Raw genomic sequence first — 18,547 nt, 5'->3', positions numbered from 1 at the left:
GAGAGATGGAATCCCGATTGGACTGATTCAAATAAGGAACTGAGGGAAAGATAGGCACAGATTTGTAAGGAATTGAGAGGAAAGGAAGGTTGTGGATAGTGTGGTTGTTTATACCGAGAGGGTGGGGTTGAGTTTTGAATGGGAAGGAGACAGTACACAAAAAGAAACAATTTACAATGGCAGCTAGCATAGGGGACAGGAAGAAAAGCTGGGTGGCCTGCAGTTTGATGCAAATGGGATAAGGGGAGCAGGAAATGAGTCTCATGAAAAAGATGAGCTCTGAAAAGGGCATCAAAGGCATGGAAGGAAAAAAAATTAGGTTTATAGCTAGCTCAGGGGGGGATCCTGACAGCAAATTTGATTTAGCAGGCATGGAAATGAAGGAGAAGCTACAAAGGAAGCAGAGTAGATAATCTCAATTTTAAGTGACTATATAAGATTAACTGTACAATTTAAAACAGAGTTCAAGAAAAGCCTTTTGCACAAGTGGTTGTGAGGAAGTAGGTAGCAAATGGCACCACTGGAGTTGATGATTGCAGCAGAAACTATGTTAATATTTAAGAATAGGTTAGTTAAGTGGTTGAAGGAAAGGAAATAAAGGTACAGAATAGACACATGGGATTATGACTACTACTCATCAGGAGGATAAACACCAACATGGACTTGACTGGGCCAAATACACTTTCTGTATTGCAATTTCCAAGTAATTCTCTGCTACTTTACCAAGACAGGCCACACTTCAGTACACAGGAGGTGGACTTGCTTACTACATTGGTCTTTGGCTGTGAACTCAATATCTGGCGCAATCCAAAAATCATAGACACCTTAATCAATTGTGTGAACATCAGCAATTGTGAAAGCTCAAGTTGCCAGAGAACGATGGCGTCAATACTGGGTGAAATCAATCAGGTCGTGGAATGAAACGTCTTCCACAAATGTGAATTTCAACTTTGGTCAATGCAAAACAGCACCATGAGAAATAAAATTCATTCTGTTCAGAGAAAAAGGCTTTCATCAGTTCTGAGGAGAATGCATACTAGGTTGTAATATTTTCTATACTATAGGGGAAAAAACCTAATTCAGCTTTGGTGGCTACTTTTTTTGTCCTGAGGGGGAATGTTCTAGCCATAGTAATATCACATCAAAGGAGAATTGAGATTTTTTTCCATGCCAAAACGTGCTTACCTGTGGAATCAATATTAGTACAGCATCCCTGGAATGAAATTTTATTTCTAAACATACTATGTAGAATTTCCACTGGCAAACCACAGAGCCCCAGAGAACCTGTTGTTTTCACCATGTCTCTGTTACCCACCAAAGTTGAAATGGGTGAATGGAGAATTCATGCAAAAATGCTTCCACTACAAGCTGATTCAAAGCCTTCATAGTTATAACTTTATAGTTCTTATCAAATTCTTACAACAAAAGGAAAAAATGGCCTTCGATCAAAGCATTGTTTCCAAATGCCTTCTGATTGGTAAACACATCATTGAATTCTCAATTGATGGAATGAACCTCTGACGGACCATTCCAGTGTACATTAAGCGATATAATTTCAAAAGAAGATGCACCTAATCTAAAACATGTATTTTTGAGTACCTATAAATAGTAAAACACGTCAGCATTGTAATTCCAAAACGACAAGAGAAGCTACACAAAAATATGAATATCAAAGCAAAGTTGCTATAGTATGCACAATACATGGCAGACATAGAATTTCCTTGGGGTTACTACAGGTTTACCAAAACAATTTGCAGACAGTGATATCACAATCATTTAGTGCTGTATTATTCATTAACTTTTTGTTGAAGGCCATAATTCCAATCAGTGCATTGCTTTAAGGGCATTTTGAGGAATTCAATCTATTACACCACAAAGAGGCAGCATAGGTAAGTACCTAATTTGAAATGTGACATCCAACTACTCATTGGATGGTAGGCACTTTGCCACATGGCAAAATAAAACTGGACTAAAAATTTGATTAAGAAGGTGCAGTTGTCTTTAACATTCCACAGCCAGGTGTTGTGAAAGGAAGTATATGAAGCAGCAGCATAAATTGGGTCTTGGGGAAGTGGACGTGGGCAACATTTTAGCTGCGTTTAGAGCCTACTACCATCATAACGTGAAGATCCAGATGCACTCATGTTCAGAAAGTTGGCAACTCACTGATACTACTGCTACAAAAAACTCCCACATAAAATGGGTAAGAGGTGCAATTATATTTTGTATAGTGTAACAAATCATGTCCAAGTATTCAATATGGCCTATAGCTTTACAACGTCAACAAATTAACACCCATTTTTTTTTAAATGTACAAAGGTATACTTTGCCATGCAAAAATTTATTAAAATGAGACTAATTCACAACACAATTTTACAAATGTTTTTGAAGATGAAAGCTTGTCATTTCCAGTGAACACTTTTACAAAGACCTTTTAAGAATTGTACACAAAATAGGACATTTGCTTGAGAACACAGATGCAGGTTTTTAAAAATCTATTCAGTACATCAAAATAAACAGCTAAGTGTAGCAGATTAAATTTATAAAGAAACATGGGTGGAACTTGCTTTATGGGCCAACAGAACCTAAAAAATGGCTGGAAAATATTGCATTGTGAAAGTTTTGCAAAACCAATTCCACATTCAGATTTTTTTGAAAACAATCAACTTATTAATGGTATGAAAAAAATTAAGTTATGAGATGCTTTAACAGGAAATTAAACAGGGCTGTGTGTAAACCTGGACTGCGCAAAGATCCTGTTTATCAAGTTCCAGTTCAGCCACAAAACATGAAACAGACAGTATTGGAAAAAGTTCATTTTCTCTGCTGCATTCTGGCAGCTTTAAATTTTGAAACTCTCTTTGGAAGTTCTTGTGAAGTTTCAAGAAAACTTTCCTCTTCAGACACTTTCTTCTCAGGAATTGTGGGTAGGACAGGATGAGCAATAGTAGAATGTGGAATTGACGTAGGAGAGATAGGTTCCTTTTCCACTACAGTGCCTGAAAATGCCTGTCAAAAAAGTAATAAATACTAAATTGAATATCCTTACAATAAGATATTCTAATTAATATTTGAAATACAATAATTACAGCTCACAACAACATTTAATTCAAGGGCCAGCTATTCAAGTTATCACAGCTTTCATTTTCTAGTTGCAAATCTTTGCTTATGTGGGAAGGGAAAAATTTGTATAGGCCAGCAATGCAAAACTAGGCAGGTGAATTCTGTACCTAATCTATCTGCAGCTAGGGCAGTTACATTTGAGCTGTTGGAGGCAATTATTTAAAATTTGTCTGAGGTAAAAATAAACACGAAATTTTGGCCTATGCTTATGTTGGCAGTACCATCTCTAATGTCCACCTGAGCATACAGTAGTTTGCCGGAAGAACTAAATAAATATGGTCATTAGGGGCTTAAGACCTCCTGGCCAGTCTCTATATATAAAATTGCTTCACTTCTTTCCTATGTAGACCTTTCCCCAACCATTGGATAAGGTACTGGCATTAGCAGGGCAGTTGTTATTTACAAATTTATAATGCACAGTTGCTTTGAAGTAGAAACTATCCTGCAATATAAACTTGGATGGGTTTCACCACTGGCACAGGGAGGGAGTATTGCTTCAGGTATTTCAGTGCATAAATTTGCTCCTCGGCATGGTAATAAACCTTAACAGATTAGATAGGTCCCAGGCTTGATCACTGGTAGCTAACTCAAATCACCCAGTGAGCAAAGTATTGGTAACTCTTTCGAGTCAAAACCAAATAAACTAAATTAACAAATCAAGGGACAAATTTAAAAGCAGCCCCTTAAAGGGAAACTGCAAAAACAAGAGACAAAATTTAAAGGAAACTTACAGACATTAAACCAAAATGTGATCACAAATTGGTTTCAATTCCTTGAGCTAAGCAGTTTACACTCAAGATTGCTGTCCAGTTAGGAAGGAAAGAAATGATAAACAGATTAACACATTGACTGGATAAGGCTGTTCTCCACAGTTCAACATCCATCTGATAGTCACTATCAAAGTTTACACATTAAGAATGGGCCACTTGCGTGACATACCAGAGGGTTGCCAACACTCATGAACTGTCAGCCTCTTCTCAGCTGGTGGTTCAAAGAGATAGTCATATTTTAATCTTGCATGCAAACAGCAATTTCTAAACCCATTAATCATGATCACATAGACTCACAATAATATAGTACAGAAGTAGGCCATTGAGCCCATTGTGCCAGTATTAGCTCTCTGAACAGCTATCCAAATTATTTCCCACTCCTTTGCGCTTTGCCCATAGCCCTGCAAATTTTCCACTGCAAGTAATCAGCAAATTCCCTTTCAAGATATTGAATCTTCCTTCAATACCATTTCAGGCAGTGCATTCCAGATTATAACAGTTCATTGCTTTTAAGTTTTTTGTCGCGTCAATTTTGGCACTTTTGCCAATATCCTTAAATTTGTGTCCCCTGGTTACTGACCTTAACTTGTAACAGCTTCTCCTTATTTACTCTATCAAAACCCTTCATGATTTTGAACACCTCTATTAAATTTCGGGAAACTGTAGCTTCTCTTTTCTTTCAACTATCATCCCTGGTACAATTTTAGTAAACCTCGAGTGCACACTCCCTAAGACCTTGACACCCTTGATAAGTGTAGTGCCCGGAAATGGATAACATGCTAGCTGGATCTAATCAGCGTTTTATAAAGGTTTAGCAAAACTGTCTTGCTTTGGTATTCTATGTCTATTTTTAAAACCAAGGATCCCATTTGCTTTTATAAGCACTCATTTCGACTGGTCTTGACATCTGCAAAGACTTGTGTATTTATACCTCCGACCTCAGTTCCTGAACTCCCTTTCCAATTGAACCATTTAGTTTGCATTGTATATCCTCATTCTTCCTACCAAATAAATTGCTTCACAGAGCAGTCGATGTCCATCTCCAACAAGAGAGAACCTAACCATTGCCCCATGGCATTCAATGGCATTACCATCACTGAATCCCCCACTATCAACATCCTGGGGGGGGTTACCATTGACCAGAGATTGAATTATGGATTCAAGAACAGGTCAGAGGCTGGGGATTTTGCAAGTAACTCACCTCCTAGCTCCCCAAAGACTATCCATCATCTACAAGGCACAAATTAAGAGTGTGGTGAAATACTCTCCACTTGCCTGGATGAGCGCAGCTCCAACAAGAAGCTTAATATCATCCAGGACAAAGCAGTCTGATCGATTGGCACCCCATCCACAAACATTCACTCCCCTCCACCACCGATGCACAGTGGCAGTAGTGTGTACCATCTGCAAGATGCACAGCAGGAACTCACCAAGGCTCCTTCGGCAGCATCTTGCAAACCCATGACAGCTATCATCTAGAAGGATAAGGGTAGCAGACACATGGGAACACCACCATGTGGAAGTTCCCCTCCAAGTCACAACATCCTGACTTGGAAATATATTGCCATTCCTTCATTATCACTGGTCAAAATCCTAAAACTCCAATCCTAACTGCACTGTGGGTATACCTATACCACATGGACTGCAGCGGCTCAAGAAGGCAACTCACCACCACATTCTCAAGAGCAATTAGAGATGGGCAACAAATGTTGGCCTAGCCAGTGAAGCCCACATCCCATAAATGAAAAAGAAAACACATGTTAAATTTCATTGCATGCGTCTACCCATTTCCGTATCCTGATGTCTGCTACTACCCTCCTCACTACACTTCCGATATGGTACTACTGGCCACAAATATTAGATAAGTAACGTTGCTTGTGAGGAAGACTGTGACATTACCAGATCTTTATTTATCCAGGACACTTTCTGCAATGAATCAGCACCTAGGGTGCACCTTTTGCAGATGCGTGAATTTATTATACTATTCGAGTTGCAAGCAAGGGTCAAAGCAGAGTAAATGGGTCCTTCAAGAAAACTGAAATCATGAAAACAAAATACAAAACAAGTATCATCTCTTACCTCAAAACAGTTAGGCAAAGGAAGAGGTTTACTAGAAATGCTTTCCTCTTCTTCCAAAATGCTGCATTCACTAGCATCACTGTATATAACTTCTTCATGACTCAGCGATCGTAAGGTACACCGCCTGTCTTCAAATTCTGTTGTGCTACTCTCACTTGTGTCACTGCATACACTGTTCTCTCGACTACGTGACTTCAGAATGGATTTACGAGGAATGTACTCTCCATTTACAACATCAACAAAAAGTCTACAATGAAAATATAGCAACTGAGCTTACGATATAAAAATAGCATTACAAATTGAGCAAAAATAGGCAGAGAACTTGGCATTTAGGAATTTGGCAAATTAGAAATACCTGTAAATATCTGCAGGAGTTTTGATATTTGGCAGCTCTGGAGTGGCGTTTCCATTGCCAGTGCTGTTTCTCCTTTTGCGCTTGGCCTCTTCCTTCTTTTCACTGAATTTTAAAGTTGTGTTCTTGCCTGTGTTGATTCTTACCTAAAAATATACAAATTCAAAGACACAAGACTTAGAAACCATAGTAAAAGACCTCATGACAAAATATAAAACAATGTCTCCACATGAAAGTACAAATGAATAACTAATGCTTTTATATTTCCATTTAACCTCCTAAATACAGGTTGTATTTGCAAATATTGTGATGATAAGTGTAAAGGAAACCTGTCTAACAACAGTTTTTTTATTGGATTTTTAATGCCGAGAAAAAGTGACAACAATCTTCCAAGTGCTAAATTATTTAAATAACTGCTGTTTAGTAAATGGTCTCAGATCAAAACTACAAAGAGTTTTAACTGGCTTTCCTTTAAGATAAAGAGTAAAGAATATATCTATGGTAAAGACAGCAAACACGTGTGGACTACATCATACGGTTTTCAAGGCTCTTTCTTCCCTGGTCTTTGGAGTTAAAGTCACACAGCAATGAATCACGGCACAGAAACAAGGGAGTAATAGCCTACAAATTTAGTCAATTCGTACTGAACTTGGATTAACAGCACACCTAGCACTGGCTGAATTGATACAATATTTAAACTTTTGTTTCAGATTGTGCTTATGCGTCTTTTTGAAAAAAACACACTGGATCAGGGTCTGAAGTTTTCAACAAATAACCAAAAACTCAGCTTTTGCTTCTTTGGAGAAAAAACTGTCATAAAATCAGAACTAAAATATAAACACATTCAAGGAGGAATTAAACAGAAGAAAAAAATCCTCAAGGACTTGTGGGGGGGAGGGGGTGCATGGCGAAGCTGGAAAGTTGCATTAGAATAGATATTTCTATTGCAAATTTAGCTCAGGCACACACCCAATGGGCCTAAAGGTATCCTCTTGTGTTGAAAATGCTAGGATTACATTACTTTGCATTCACCTGAGTAAATACTGGATTTATTTTAAATCAACATACAGTTCAAAGGTAGTCCCACAATTCTCTTTTTGAATTTTTGGACCACACAAGATGTTCTTGAACACTCCTTTAAAACTGCTCTTTCATGGTGGCAGCAGCAGGTTTCGTGTGATGTTGGAAAGGGTTAGATAGGTCCTACCCCCAGGCCATTAACATGGCTTTGCAGGTGTGGGGATTGGGCACCATCAAGGCAGGACTTAGCAGTGGCAGAAAGGCAAAATTTAAGCTTTTCAGGCATCTAAAACTGAAACCTTCTGGCTTTAGTTGGCTCGCCCAAGAACTATGTCGTCTTTGGAGCAGGCTACAGCTGCAGTGCCATAGTTTAGAAATTCCCCAGATGTCCTGGGGAAATATAAAAAGTAGTAGAGACCTATCAAATCAGGGCTCTGATCCTAGTCCTTTTGATTACAAATTTAAAAGGCTAAAAATTTAAAAATACTGACTCTTTTTGGCTCCACTGTGTGTATGAAGTGTATGGTTGGAACATTGTCCTCATCTCCGGTAACTTCCTCATCATCTTCGTGACTGTCCTCATGTTCCAAGCCATTAAAATGGATATTAGGTGCACTTATTTCTGATGTTTCTTCATCATCATCGTTTTCACGCTCAGCAAGAAGATTCTTCCAATCAGGCCTCTCACCTATGTTAGGCTTTATGTTTTTGTCTTTTTCTTCTTCAGAGGAGCTACTTTCTTCACTATTTCCATCAGCTGTGTCAGACATTCTGATAAATAATCACAGATTACAAAAATAATAACTGGCTTCCTCTATAGAGTTAATTTATTCAAAACTTTTGCCACAGTATTGTATCAGACAGCATGATTGACGATAATCTGTTACCTGCCCTTTGTGAAAACAATCTGAGTCAGCTACAGGAACGTGTGCCTGGAGTGACAACATAAATTAGTGAAGAACCAGGTACCTGCAAACATTTGCTATTGCACTAATACTGCCAAAAAGAATATAATTTCAATTTTGATTTGTTACTCTTCACTCCCAAAAGAAATTGGACAGTATTATGTTAAATGTAAGTTATTTATACCTCATAACTATAATTGAATCAATGAGTCATCTTAAAGCAGGGAGTGGCGAGAAAATAATTATCTCCTACTTAAATCACTCTTATCTTTGCACAAGCTGAAGCTCCCTGGACTCTAGCAATGTTTTCTTCCAAATTATACATCAACTTTGGAATGTTGCTGATCCATATATTTTTAGAATTGTGTTAACATTAAAACTACATGATCTAAGTTACAATGGTTTTCACATGCTTGATTTCATTACAATAAGACTTCATTCTCTGTGTTCAACTAAAAGCATTTTTTTTTGAACAAAGGGAACCAAAGGATATGAGGATAAGGCAGAAAAGTGGAATCAAATTATCACATGAACGATGATCTTACTGAATGGCGTAGCAGGTTTGAGGAGCAGCATAACCTATTCCTCTTCGTATTTCTTAAGTTTTTGTATTTCAGACCATTCGCAGTTCTCATTAAATAATTCTCTTTAATGTGATTTTGATTTATTTTATTCTATTCCTACAGAATGTTTATTGCTAATATCACTCCAGAACGTGATAAGAGAATTGCATTATGGTAACCTTAGTTAAATTTACTATATGACGATGATAACAATTACATTCAACTTTTACAAAATGGACTTTGCTTCAAAAAGTAAAATAAAAAGAACAAAGTTACTTTTTTTCAATGACTGACCCTATAATATTGTGGTATTTTTGACTATTGCTTAAAAGGAACTTCAATATTTGCGTTTGACCAATTAGGCAGCAGAGCAACTGAACAAAAATGATTCAAATGTAATTAAGATACATCCATCACATTTTTAAAAAAAATGAATGACCACAAATGGCAAGAGAAAAAAAGTTAGTTGTATCCACTGTGCAATCTGGAAGCCAATAATTCACATTTAGTACCTTCAATAGTTCTGAAGGTTTGATAATAAATCAAATGTGAAAGAAACTCCTGTTCGTGCCTTGCAAGTCTCTTGATCAGCAATAATTTAACATGTGATCGAAAGTTATTTGGGGGAATGGAAGTTGAGTACTTTAATTTTATTGAAAATAATTAATATTTAAATTGCTTCCAGAGCAATAGCAAAATGTTTGTAAATGTGTACATATGGAAGATAAAGGGTAACAGATAAACGAGAGTAAAAAGGCTGTCATTTCATCTAGACATTTGGACAACTTCATAACCACAACATCAAAAAAAAAACAAGGGACCTGTAATGTGAAATTTGACCAACTTTATTAAAGCCATGAATTTTTCTATTTTCTTTTATGTAATATGTAACCAAGTACTGCTCTCTATGTTAACCAAGCGGGGAAGTTGATGCAGGGTTACAATTCTTTCTGGCCATTTATATGCTATTATATATAGTATCACATTATAATGCACTGGTTTTCAACACCAATTTTATTTCTAATCTTACAAGGATTTTCACTTGCAGTGTTCACGTGGGTAACGGGATATGGATTAGTGACCAAGATCCTCCATTCACAAAGTTATCATTCAGCAAAATCAGGGAAACACGAACTAGAAGATAGGCAAGTTCCCCACACATGGAGGGAAAGGGAACTTAATTCTAGGCTTTTCTCACATACCTTCTTGTGGCTGGTTTCCAAGTGCTAGGGGCCTGGCTGCAGATGGTACATTGCAGGCAAAGACATATTTTGGGTGAGGGAAGTAGTAATAGGTGCAATTTTCCTGACAGTAATTTCAATTAGTAATATGACATATTTTATCTGCTTTAAGGGGTTTAACTAAGCTATCATTGCAGGTTAAATATTAGTCTATAAACATAGTAGGTCTTAGTTGCTATAGAAAGTCAAAGTAAATTATGGTGAATTTTTGTATATATTATTAGTTTAACTGCTGTAATGTTTGTCAACTATTCCTATCTCAGAGTATTTGGCTCTTAAGATTTCCATGCTACAAAATGTGGATAAATAATGCAACTATATACACTAGCAAGATTTCAAGCTAGTTTTTGTGCATCTTTAAAGTCCACCTCACTTTTATTGCAATAGTTGTAGCAAACGACAGAATATTATAAGCAGACATGCAAACGTATCACAACTGGACCTTTTGGAATGTAGCCTCAATTATAGTTAAATTGCAGTACTTGAAATCCATGTGAGGTGTCCTGCCCTACCACCAATTCGTTAGAATGGCGAGGACAACAAATTGGCATACAGGAACTGCTGTTGGCAGACTAACAACCCCTTATTCATTCCAGAATCCCTGCAATCCCACCACCACAACAACAACTTGCATTATATAGCACCTTTAATGTAATAAAATATCCCAAAGCACTTCACAACAGCCTTGTAACTGAGCCTTGTAAGGTCTCTAATAAAGAGATGGGCTTTAAAGAGCATCTTAAAAGGAAGAAAGAGAAGCAGAGGGGTGGAAAAGTTTAGCTTAAGCTTAGAACCTAGGCAGTTAAAAGCACAGCCACTGGTGGAGCAATTAAAATCAGGGATGCTCAAGATGACAGAAATGAGTGCCAATATTTCAGAAGTTTATGGGGCTGAAGGAAATTACAAAGATAGGGAGGGGTGAGGCCATGGAGGGGTTTGAAAACAAGGGTGAGAATTTTAAAATCAAGGCATTGCTTGACCGGGAGCCAATGTAGGTCAGCAAGCAGAGGGATGATAGGTGAATGGGGCGTGGTGCGATTAAGAACACAGGCAGCCGAGTTTTGGCTGACTTTAAGCTAATGAAGGGTAGAACAAAGGAGGCCAGCCACAAGTGCACTGGAAGAGCCAAATCTTGAGGCATGGGATGATTTTAGCAGATGAGTGGGGTGATGTTACCATGATAGAAATAGTCAGTCTTTGTAATAATTCAGAGGTGGAAATAGTCTTAGTGATAGTAAAGATATGTAGTCAGAAGCTTATCTCGGGTTCAACTGTGACACCAAGGTTGCTAATAGTCTAGCTCAGCTTTAGTGTTGCCAGGGAGAGGTACAGAGTTGGTAGCCAGAGAACAGAGTTTGGAGTGGAAACTGAAAACAATGGCTTTACCTTCCCCTTATTTAATTGGATTTATTTTCTGCCCATCCAGTACTGAATGTCAAGCAAAGAATCTGACAATTTAGAGATGGCGGAGTTGTTGAGAGAGGTAGCGGTGAGGTAGAGCTGGATGATGTACATTTCACAGTTTATATGCGAAAACAACGCTACGGTTTCAGATGAGGCCACAGGGTGGTTGAGCAGCATGCAGATAAATAGGGAGGGGGCCACAGATAGATCTTTGGGGCACACCAGAGGTAATTGCACAGGAGCAGTAACTAAAGCCATTGCAGCGATACACTGGCTACAATGAGGTAAGAATGGAACCACGCGAACTCAACAACAGTGGCGAGGCATTTAAGAAGAACTTTTGATCAACCATGTTCAGAAAGATGTGGGGCAGTTTATTTGATTGAGCCTTTTAAGATCCTGAGGGGTCTTGACAGAGTGGACGTGGAGAGGACATTTCCTCTTGTAGGAGAATCTAGAATCAGGGGTCATGATTTAAAAATAAGGGGTCACTCACTTAAGGTAGAGATTAGGAGAAATTCTCTCTCAGAGGGTTGAGTGTCTTGGAACTCTTCTTCCCCAAAAAGGCAGTAGAAGTAGAGTCTTTGAATACTTTTAAGGCAGAGCTAGATAGATTCCTGATTAATAAGGGGGTGAAAGGTTATCGGGAGTAGGCAGGAATGTGGAGGTTACAATCAGATCAGCCATGATCTTATTGAATGGTGGAGCAGGCTCAAGGGGCCTAGTCCTGCTCTTAATTCGTATGTTCGCATGTCATAGTCACATAGGGTGTAATTTGTGACTTTGACAAAGCCATTTCAGTACTGTGGCAAGGGTAGAAACTTGACGGGAAAGATTCAAACGTGAAGTTCTGGGACAGGTGCACACGGATTTGGGAGGCGACAGCACCTTCAGGGAGGCAGGTTGATGGTGTAGTTTGCAAGGATGGTGGAGTCAAAGGTTGTTTTTTAAGGGGGTGATGATGACAGATTTAATGGAGAGAGGCACAGTACCCGAAGAGAGAACACCTATAATTGTAGCAGCTAAAATGGGGACTAGGAAAGGAATTTGAGTGGTCAGCACTTCAGTGGAAATTGGGTCAAAGGAGGAGGTGGGTCTCATAGACAAGATGAGCTGAGAGGGCTTAGGGAGATAGAAGAGGAGATAGATGCAAATTGAGGGCTGGGCAGAGTGGAACCTCAGAGGATGACCCAATGGGTTAGTGGAAGGTAGGGAAGCAGAGACAGGTGATTAGGTGGCCACCAAATAGTGCAAAAGATGAAGAGGAGCAAATTTGCAGGAAGATTCGGGAGGGGCAAGGCTGTAGAGTTGTTATAAAGGGGGACTTCAATTATCCTAATATAGACTGGGATAGTAGTATAAAAGGCAGAGAGGGTGAAGAATTTCTGAAGTGTGTTCAGAATCTCCTTGATCAGTAAGTTTCCAGCCCGAGGAAGGAGGCATTGCTGGATCTAATTCTGGGGAATGAGGTGGGTCAACTAGATCAAATGTCAGCAGGGGAGCATTTAGGGAACAATGATTATTGTACCAAAAGGTTCACAATAGCTATGGAAAAGAACAATCTAGCGTAAAACTGCTTAATTGGAGGAGGGCCAATTTCAATGGATTGAGTGGATCTGTCCTGGGTAAGCTGCCATTGAAGATTGGCAGGCAAAACTGTTACAGAACAATGAGCTCCTTTAAAGAGAGATGGCGGCTCTGGTACAGTTGAGGTACACTCCTAGAGGGAAAGGGCAGATCAACCAAAGCCAGAGCTCCCTGAGATACAGAAAGTAAGATGAAGCAGAAAGAGTGCATAAACAGATTTCAGGTTGATACTACAAATGAGGACCAAGAGCAAGAGAAGAGACAGGCAACCAACACAGAAGGAATCCAAAAATCATCTATAGACATATAAATAGTCATTTTATGAGGAGTGGGACAAATAAGGGACCAAAAAAGGGATATATACATGCAGGCACAAAAACTGGTTGAGGTACTAAATTAGTATTTTGCATCTCTCTCCACCAAGGAAGGTGATGCCAAACAAAATCAGTTAAAGGGGTACCTGAAATGGGCTAAAAATTGATAAAGAGGTATTAAAAGAGTTGCCTTTATTAAAGTTGGTAAGTCACCTGCACTAAATGGGATGAACCTGAGGGTGTGGAAGGAAAGGTGGAAAATACAGAGGTATTGGCCATAATCTAAGGAGGATTGGAAGATACGGGGTGGTGCCATGGATAACTGCAAATGTCACACCCATGTTCAAAAAAGCAAATCCAGGCCAGCCAGTCCAACCTGAGTGGTGGGAAAGCTTTTAGAAGTGATAATTCAGGACAAAATTATCACTTGGACAAGTGTGGATTAATTAAGGAAAGCCAGCATGAATTTTTCTAATCATGTTTAACCAAATAGATTGTGTTTTTTTGATGATGTAACAAACAGGCTTGATGAGGGTAATGTAGTTGAGGTGCTGTACATGGAAATTTGATCAAGTGCTATATAAATAGGCTCGTCAGCAATGTTGAAGGTCAAAATAAAAGGGTCAGTGGCATTATGAATACGAAATTAGCTGAGCGTCAGGAACCAGAGAGTAGTGGTGAACGAGTATTTTTTCAAACTGGAGCAGGTTATAGAGTAGGGTTCCCTCGAGGCCGACACTAGGACCACTGCATTTCTTGACTATACAGGGCACAATTTCAAAATTTGCAGACAACACAGCTTGGAAGTATTGTGAATTGTTAGAGGATAATGACAGACTTCAAACAGGCTGATAGAGCGGGTAGACACATGACAGATGAAATTTAATACAGGCAAGTGTGAAGTGATACATTTTTGGAGGAAGAACAAGGAGAGGCAATATGAACTGACTGTTCCTGCACCTTCTTTCCAATTGTACCAAAGACATGGGAAGTCAGTGCAAAAATCATTGAAAGTGCAGGGCAAGTCAAGAAAGCAGTCAAAAAGCAAATGGGATCCTGGGTTTCATAAACAGAAACAAGAGTATAAAAGCAAGGAAGTTATGGTAAACCTTCATGAAATACTAGTTAAGCTTCAACTAGAGTATTGTGTCCTATTCTGAACACCACACATTAGGATGTGAAGGCTTTAGAAAGGGTGCAGAAAAAATTTGAGAATGGTCCCAGGGATGAGCGAATTCAGTTATGAGGATAGACTGGAGAAGCTGGGACTGTTCTCCTTCAACGAGAAGGTTGAGAAAAGATACAAAAAGGTATTCAAAAACATGAGGCAGGGTTCAAAATAACACCGGTAACCGTGAAAAAGTAAAGATTGGGATGACAAATTCAAGAAAGGTCACCCCCATTCCATTCATCATGACTCCTTCGGTCAGAGTGTGAAGAATTGAAGGCGCAGGTGCAGGGAGCGGGGAAAACATACACTTTGATTGGAGGAGCAGCAATCGAGTGAGAGAGAAAATGGAGGAGCTGCTCCTCCAATCACAGATTTTGCCTCTCCCAGCTCTTGCTGTTCCTCCAGAGATAGAAGCTATGACTGGAGAAGCAGCAAGGATGGGAGATATGGAACCTGCCACTGGAGGAGTTGGAGCAATTATCTTAGATGGCAACCCGTTTAACTCAAACATTCCACATTCAAGAACTACAATGAGGTCTAGAGGAATAAAAACAGTAAAAGAAAAAGGATGGAGATGACCAGAAACCCAGAAGTAGGCCGTGACCCAGCTGTACCGAGAACAGGGCAGCAGTCAGCAGAAAGATCTGTCACATTTTAATTTTCTGTGGTGGGTGTGTGGGTGGGGATTGGGGAAGCAATGAGAAATGACAAGGGAACCATACAGATTAATTTTAGTAATTCACCTAAACTGCTTATACCTGTCTAATCTCTGTTTCATTGCATCAAATAGTTGGAATGTGTGATGAATCATTGCATCAAATAGTTGGAATGTGTGATGAATCTGCTCTTAGTTTATAATTGCACAAGTCTTATGTTGCCAAATAAAGGTGTTATTCTGCAAAATAAGCTATTAATCTAGCATTGACACATGGTTAGCTTACTATTTAGAACATAAGAACTAGGAGCAGGCAATTCAGCACCTCGAGCCTGCCCTGCCATTCATTACGATCATGGCTGATCTCATTTTGGCCTCAACTCCAATTTCCCGCCCTCTTCCCATAATCTTTCAACCCATTACTAATTAAAAATCTGTCTATCTCCTCAAATTTATTCAGCGTCCCGGTATCCACTGCACTCTGAGGTAGTGAATTCCACAGATTCATGGCCCTTTGAGAAAAGTAATTTCTCTCTGGTTAATCCTTGCGATTGGATGAGCTGCTACATACAGTCTTTATGTTCGGTATGTGCGCTATTTTCCCTATCTAAAGGAGGAAACCCAGAAAAAAATTCAACAGAAATACAAAAGATAATGTTACTACGTGAATGCATCACCCAATAGAGGACTTAGTGAGAATGAAAAAGAAGCCCCAGAAAATCAAAAGGTAGTCTTCAAGAAAATCCCAGAAGGAGCCTTTGAAATGAGGGCTTTGAACAGAGTAGAAAGGAGAAACTGTTCCCATTGGCAGAAAGAGTTGAGAACTGGAGGTCACTGATTATGGTGAAAGCACCAAATGCGACATGAGGAAAAACTTCTTTTTAAATGCAGCAAGAGGTTACAATCTGGAATGCACTATTTAGGAGTGTGGTTGAGGCAGATTCAATCGCAGTTTTCTAAAGGGAATTGGGTTAGTACCTTAAAGGAATAAAACTGCAGGGCTACAGGGAATAGGCGTGGGAATGAAACTAGCTACACTGCTTTTGCGGAGAGCTGGCATGGACTCAAAGGTCTGAATGGCCTCCTTCTGTGCTATAACCCATGATTAGAAAGCCCCATTTGCCACTTTCATCAATGTGTCCCAGTTCAGCATTGAAAACTTTGGCAGCTTTTTAAAATTTTAAACAACCTTTGAAGAGTGTCAAATAGTAGGGAAGGTGGGAGCAGAGGAGGGATTCGCATTCAGTTCTCTTACCAGTGAGACTGCCTTTCAAGTTCCCTTCTACTGCCAATCCCCTGTTTCAATGTTCTTCTGCCAACCAATGCCTTCCTGCCCTGAACAAAGAATTATCATTTATGCTTTTCTCAGCAAGAACTCAATCCTTTTCCCACAGATCAGCCTCCTTTAGGACTCTCCTTCCAAGCCGAGAGAGAGTAAACAAACAAACTTGCATTACTATAGCACTCTGTCACCGCTTTCATACCCTGATACGCTACTCCCACATTTCAGAACTCCCTCTCCAGTACTCCCAGACCCAATGTCCATCTGCTCTTGTCACTACCCCAAAATGTAGGACTGCTCCCCCAACACTGCCTAACCATGATTCCCACCACTGCTACATGTAGCACTTGCAACATACCTGTATTTTCAAGCATCTTTCCTACCACTTTCTTTTGTGTCCTGAGCTTTAAAAATGTTAGAAGTAAAATTATATTAAAGCATAATGATTGATAACACCTACATAAATAAATGCAAAATGGTGTTTGACCTGAAAATACAGTAACACTCCCATAATACTGTGCAATAAAATGATATTGCGTAGCAGTAACCCTGAGAATATATTGGACATTACATGCAATAAACATTTGCTGACAATGAGATCAATGGCGTGGCTGATCCACTAATAAAAGGGTAAAGTTTGGAAGTTAGCGCATATTGGTTCACTATTCCATGAAATAAAAGGATGGCAACTACATTTCTTGCCCCAATATAGCAGACACTATGATGTTGAGCTACAGATCACAATAGGATGATGCAACTTGCCATTCCAGGAGCTCAAGTAGCATTGTTGAAGCAATAGGAAATACTCAGCTATAATGAAAACTGTGCCAATTATATAAATAACAAAGAAATGACCATGGCATTACTGCATTTGTTTAAAGAAAATTCAAAATACTTAGAGAAGCTTTACAACCTGGGTCTCAGTAAAATTTTAATCATCATTAATTAAGCTCTGAACAAATTACCTATCAATTTCATCCTGCATCTCTTCTTGCTGTTCCAGCTCATCCAACTTGGCCCACAATTCCTCCTCAGTTAGGATACTTGACTTGCAGTCGCCACCACCGTCACCATCCTCCAATTCTGCCACAAAAACCTCTTTGGGTTTGGGATTTTCTTTTGGTTTATGAGCTTTTCTGTGTTTCCCTGTAATTTTAAGATTTTAGAATATATTTATCAAAATTAAAGTGTTCAAGTGTCAAGTATCTACTTAAAAACAGAATGCTTCTTCGCTGCAACAACGCACCATTGCATTTTAAGCACCATAAAAGCTTCAATGATTTATGGCTTGCACATAGACCTCAAAACCACTTTTTAAAAACTAAAAAGTAATAAACATACATACAAGGAAAAACACGCGGCCATTTTTGTATTCAGTTCCATTATTAAAATAGTTTAAATAGATGGTTATAATCAATGAATCAACAGACAATGAAAATATATTGAACTATCCAAATACACAGGAAACTATTCCAAAGGTAATTCAAATAGGGTGCAAAACTTTTACGCAGCACCATGCACACATTAAAGAGAGTTAAAGGATGCAAACTGTAATCAGAAATTTTAATCAGGTATTGCTGATTGGAAGATTTCTGGTCCCTTAACTCAGAAGTCTCTGATATTTTCATAATTTTCAAATGAAGAATTTATAAAGTGGAAGGGGGTTAATGCAATTATTGAAAGTTTTTTTGACTTAAGGACTTCAGTATTCAAATTGATGTAATGCAACACTTTGAAAAAACAGATTGAAAAGCTACAAATCTTGAGGAAGAGATTATGTTGCAGAAACAAAGTTAAGAAAAAAACATTTAACATTGTGAATCTGTGGTGTAAAGTAAGCGCTTCAGATGCATTTCTTCTGATTGGTAGTGACACCATAGAGTTATTGCCCAAATACATTTTACTATAATATATTGGTGGGGTGGGCAGCAGGTGAAGAGTAGGAAAACCAAATCTGGAGTTGCACCAGTAAAAATAAAAATCACCATTATCAGTTTATGTTGCCCAAGCATGTGACTGTGACCATTATCAAGTACAAAGTACAAAACTGAGAATAAAATGCTTCTCCTTCATCTCAAGAG

The 18,547-nt window shown here is 38.8% G+C and overlaps 1 protein-coding gene across 4 annotated transcripts in view; it reads right to left on the bottom strand.

The window, feature by feature from the left end:
• Positions 1-2,322: 2,322 nt before the first annotated feature.
• uri1 (URI1 prefoldin like chaperone) overlaps positions 2,323-18,547 on the bottom strand; it is a 56,596-nt gene continuing 40,371 nt past the window's right edge. For 2 of the 4 annotated variants that reach the window (XM_078544377.1, XM_078544380.1), the window contains exons 7-11: positions 17,432-17,612; positions 7,836-8,115; positions 6,328-6,470; positions 5,973-6,219; positions 2,323-3,009 (exon numbers count right to left, since the gene is read on the bottom strand). In XM_078544377.1, coding sequence (XP_078400503.1) covers positions 2,815-3,009; positions 5,973-6,219; positions 6,328-6,470; positions 7,836-8,115; positions 17,432-17,612 — 1,046 coding nt within the window. In that variant the 3' untranslated portion in view covers positions 2,323-2,814. Of the gene's footprint in view, positions 3,010-3,854; positions 3,926-4,062; positions 4,105-5,972; positions 6,220-6,327; positions 6,471-7,835; positions 8,116-17,431; positions 17,613-18,547 lie in introns of all 4 variants that reach the window. The other 2 variants (XM_078544379.1, XR_013576927.1) reach the window with 2 other exon arrangements.

Source organism: Cetorhinus maximus, chromosome 6 (assembly GCF_964194155.1).
Source record: "Cetorhinus maximus chromosome 6, sCetMax3.hap1.1, whole genome shotgun sequence".
Classification (NCBI taxonomy): Eukaryota; Metazoa; Chordata; class Chondrichthyes; order Lamniformes; family Cetorhinidae; genus Cetorhinus; species Cetorhinus maximus.
Note: the sequence above shows the minus strand (reverse complement) of the source record. Positions and strands in the feature narration are given on the sequence as shown.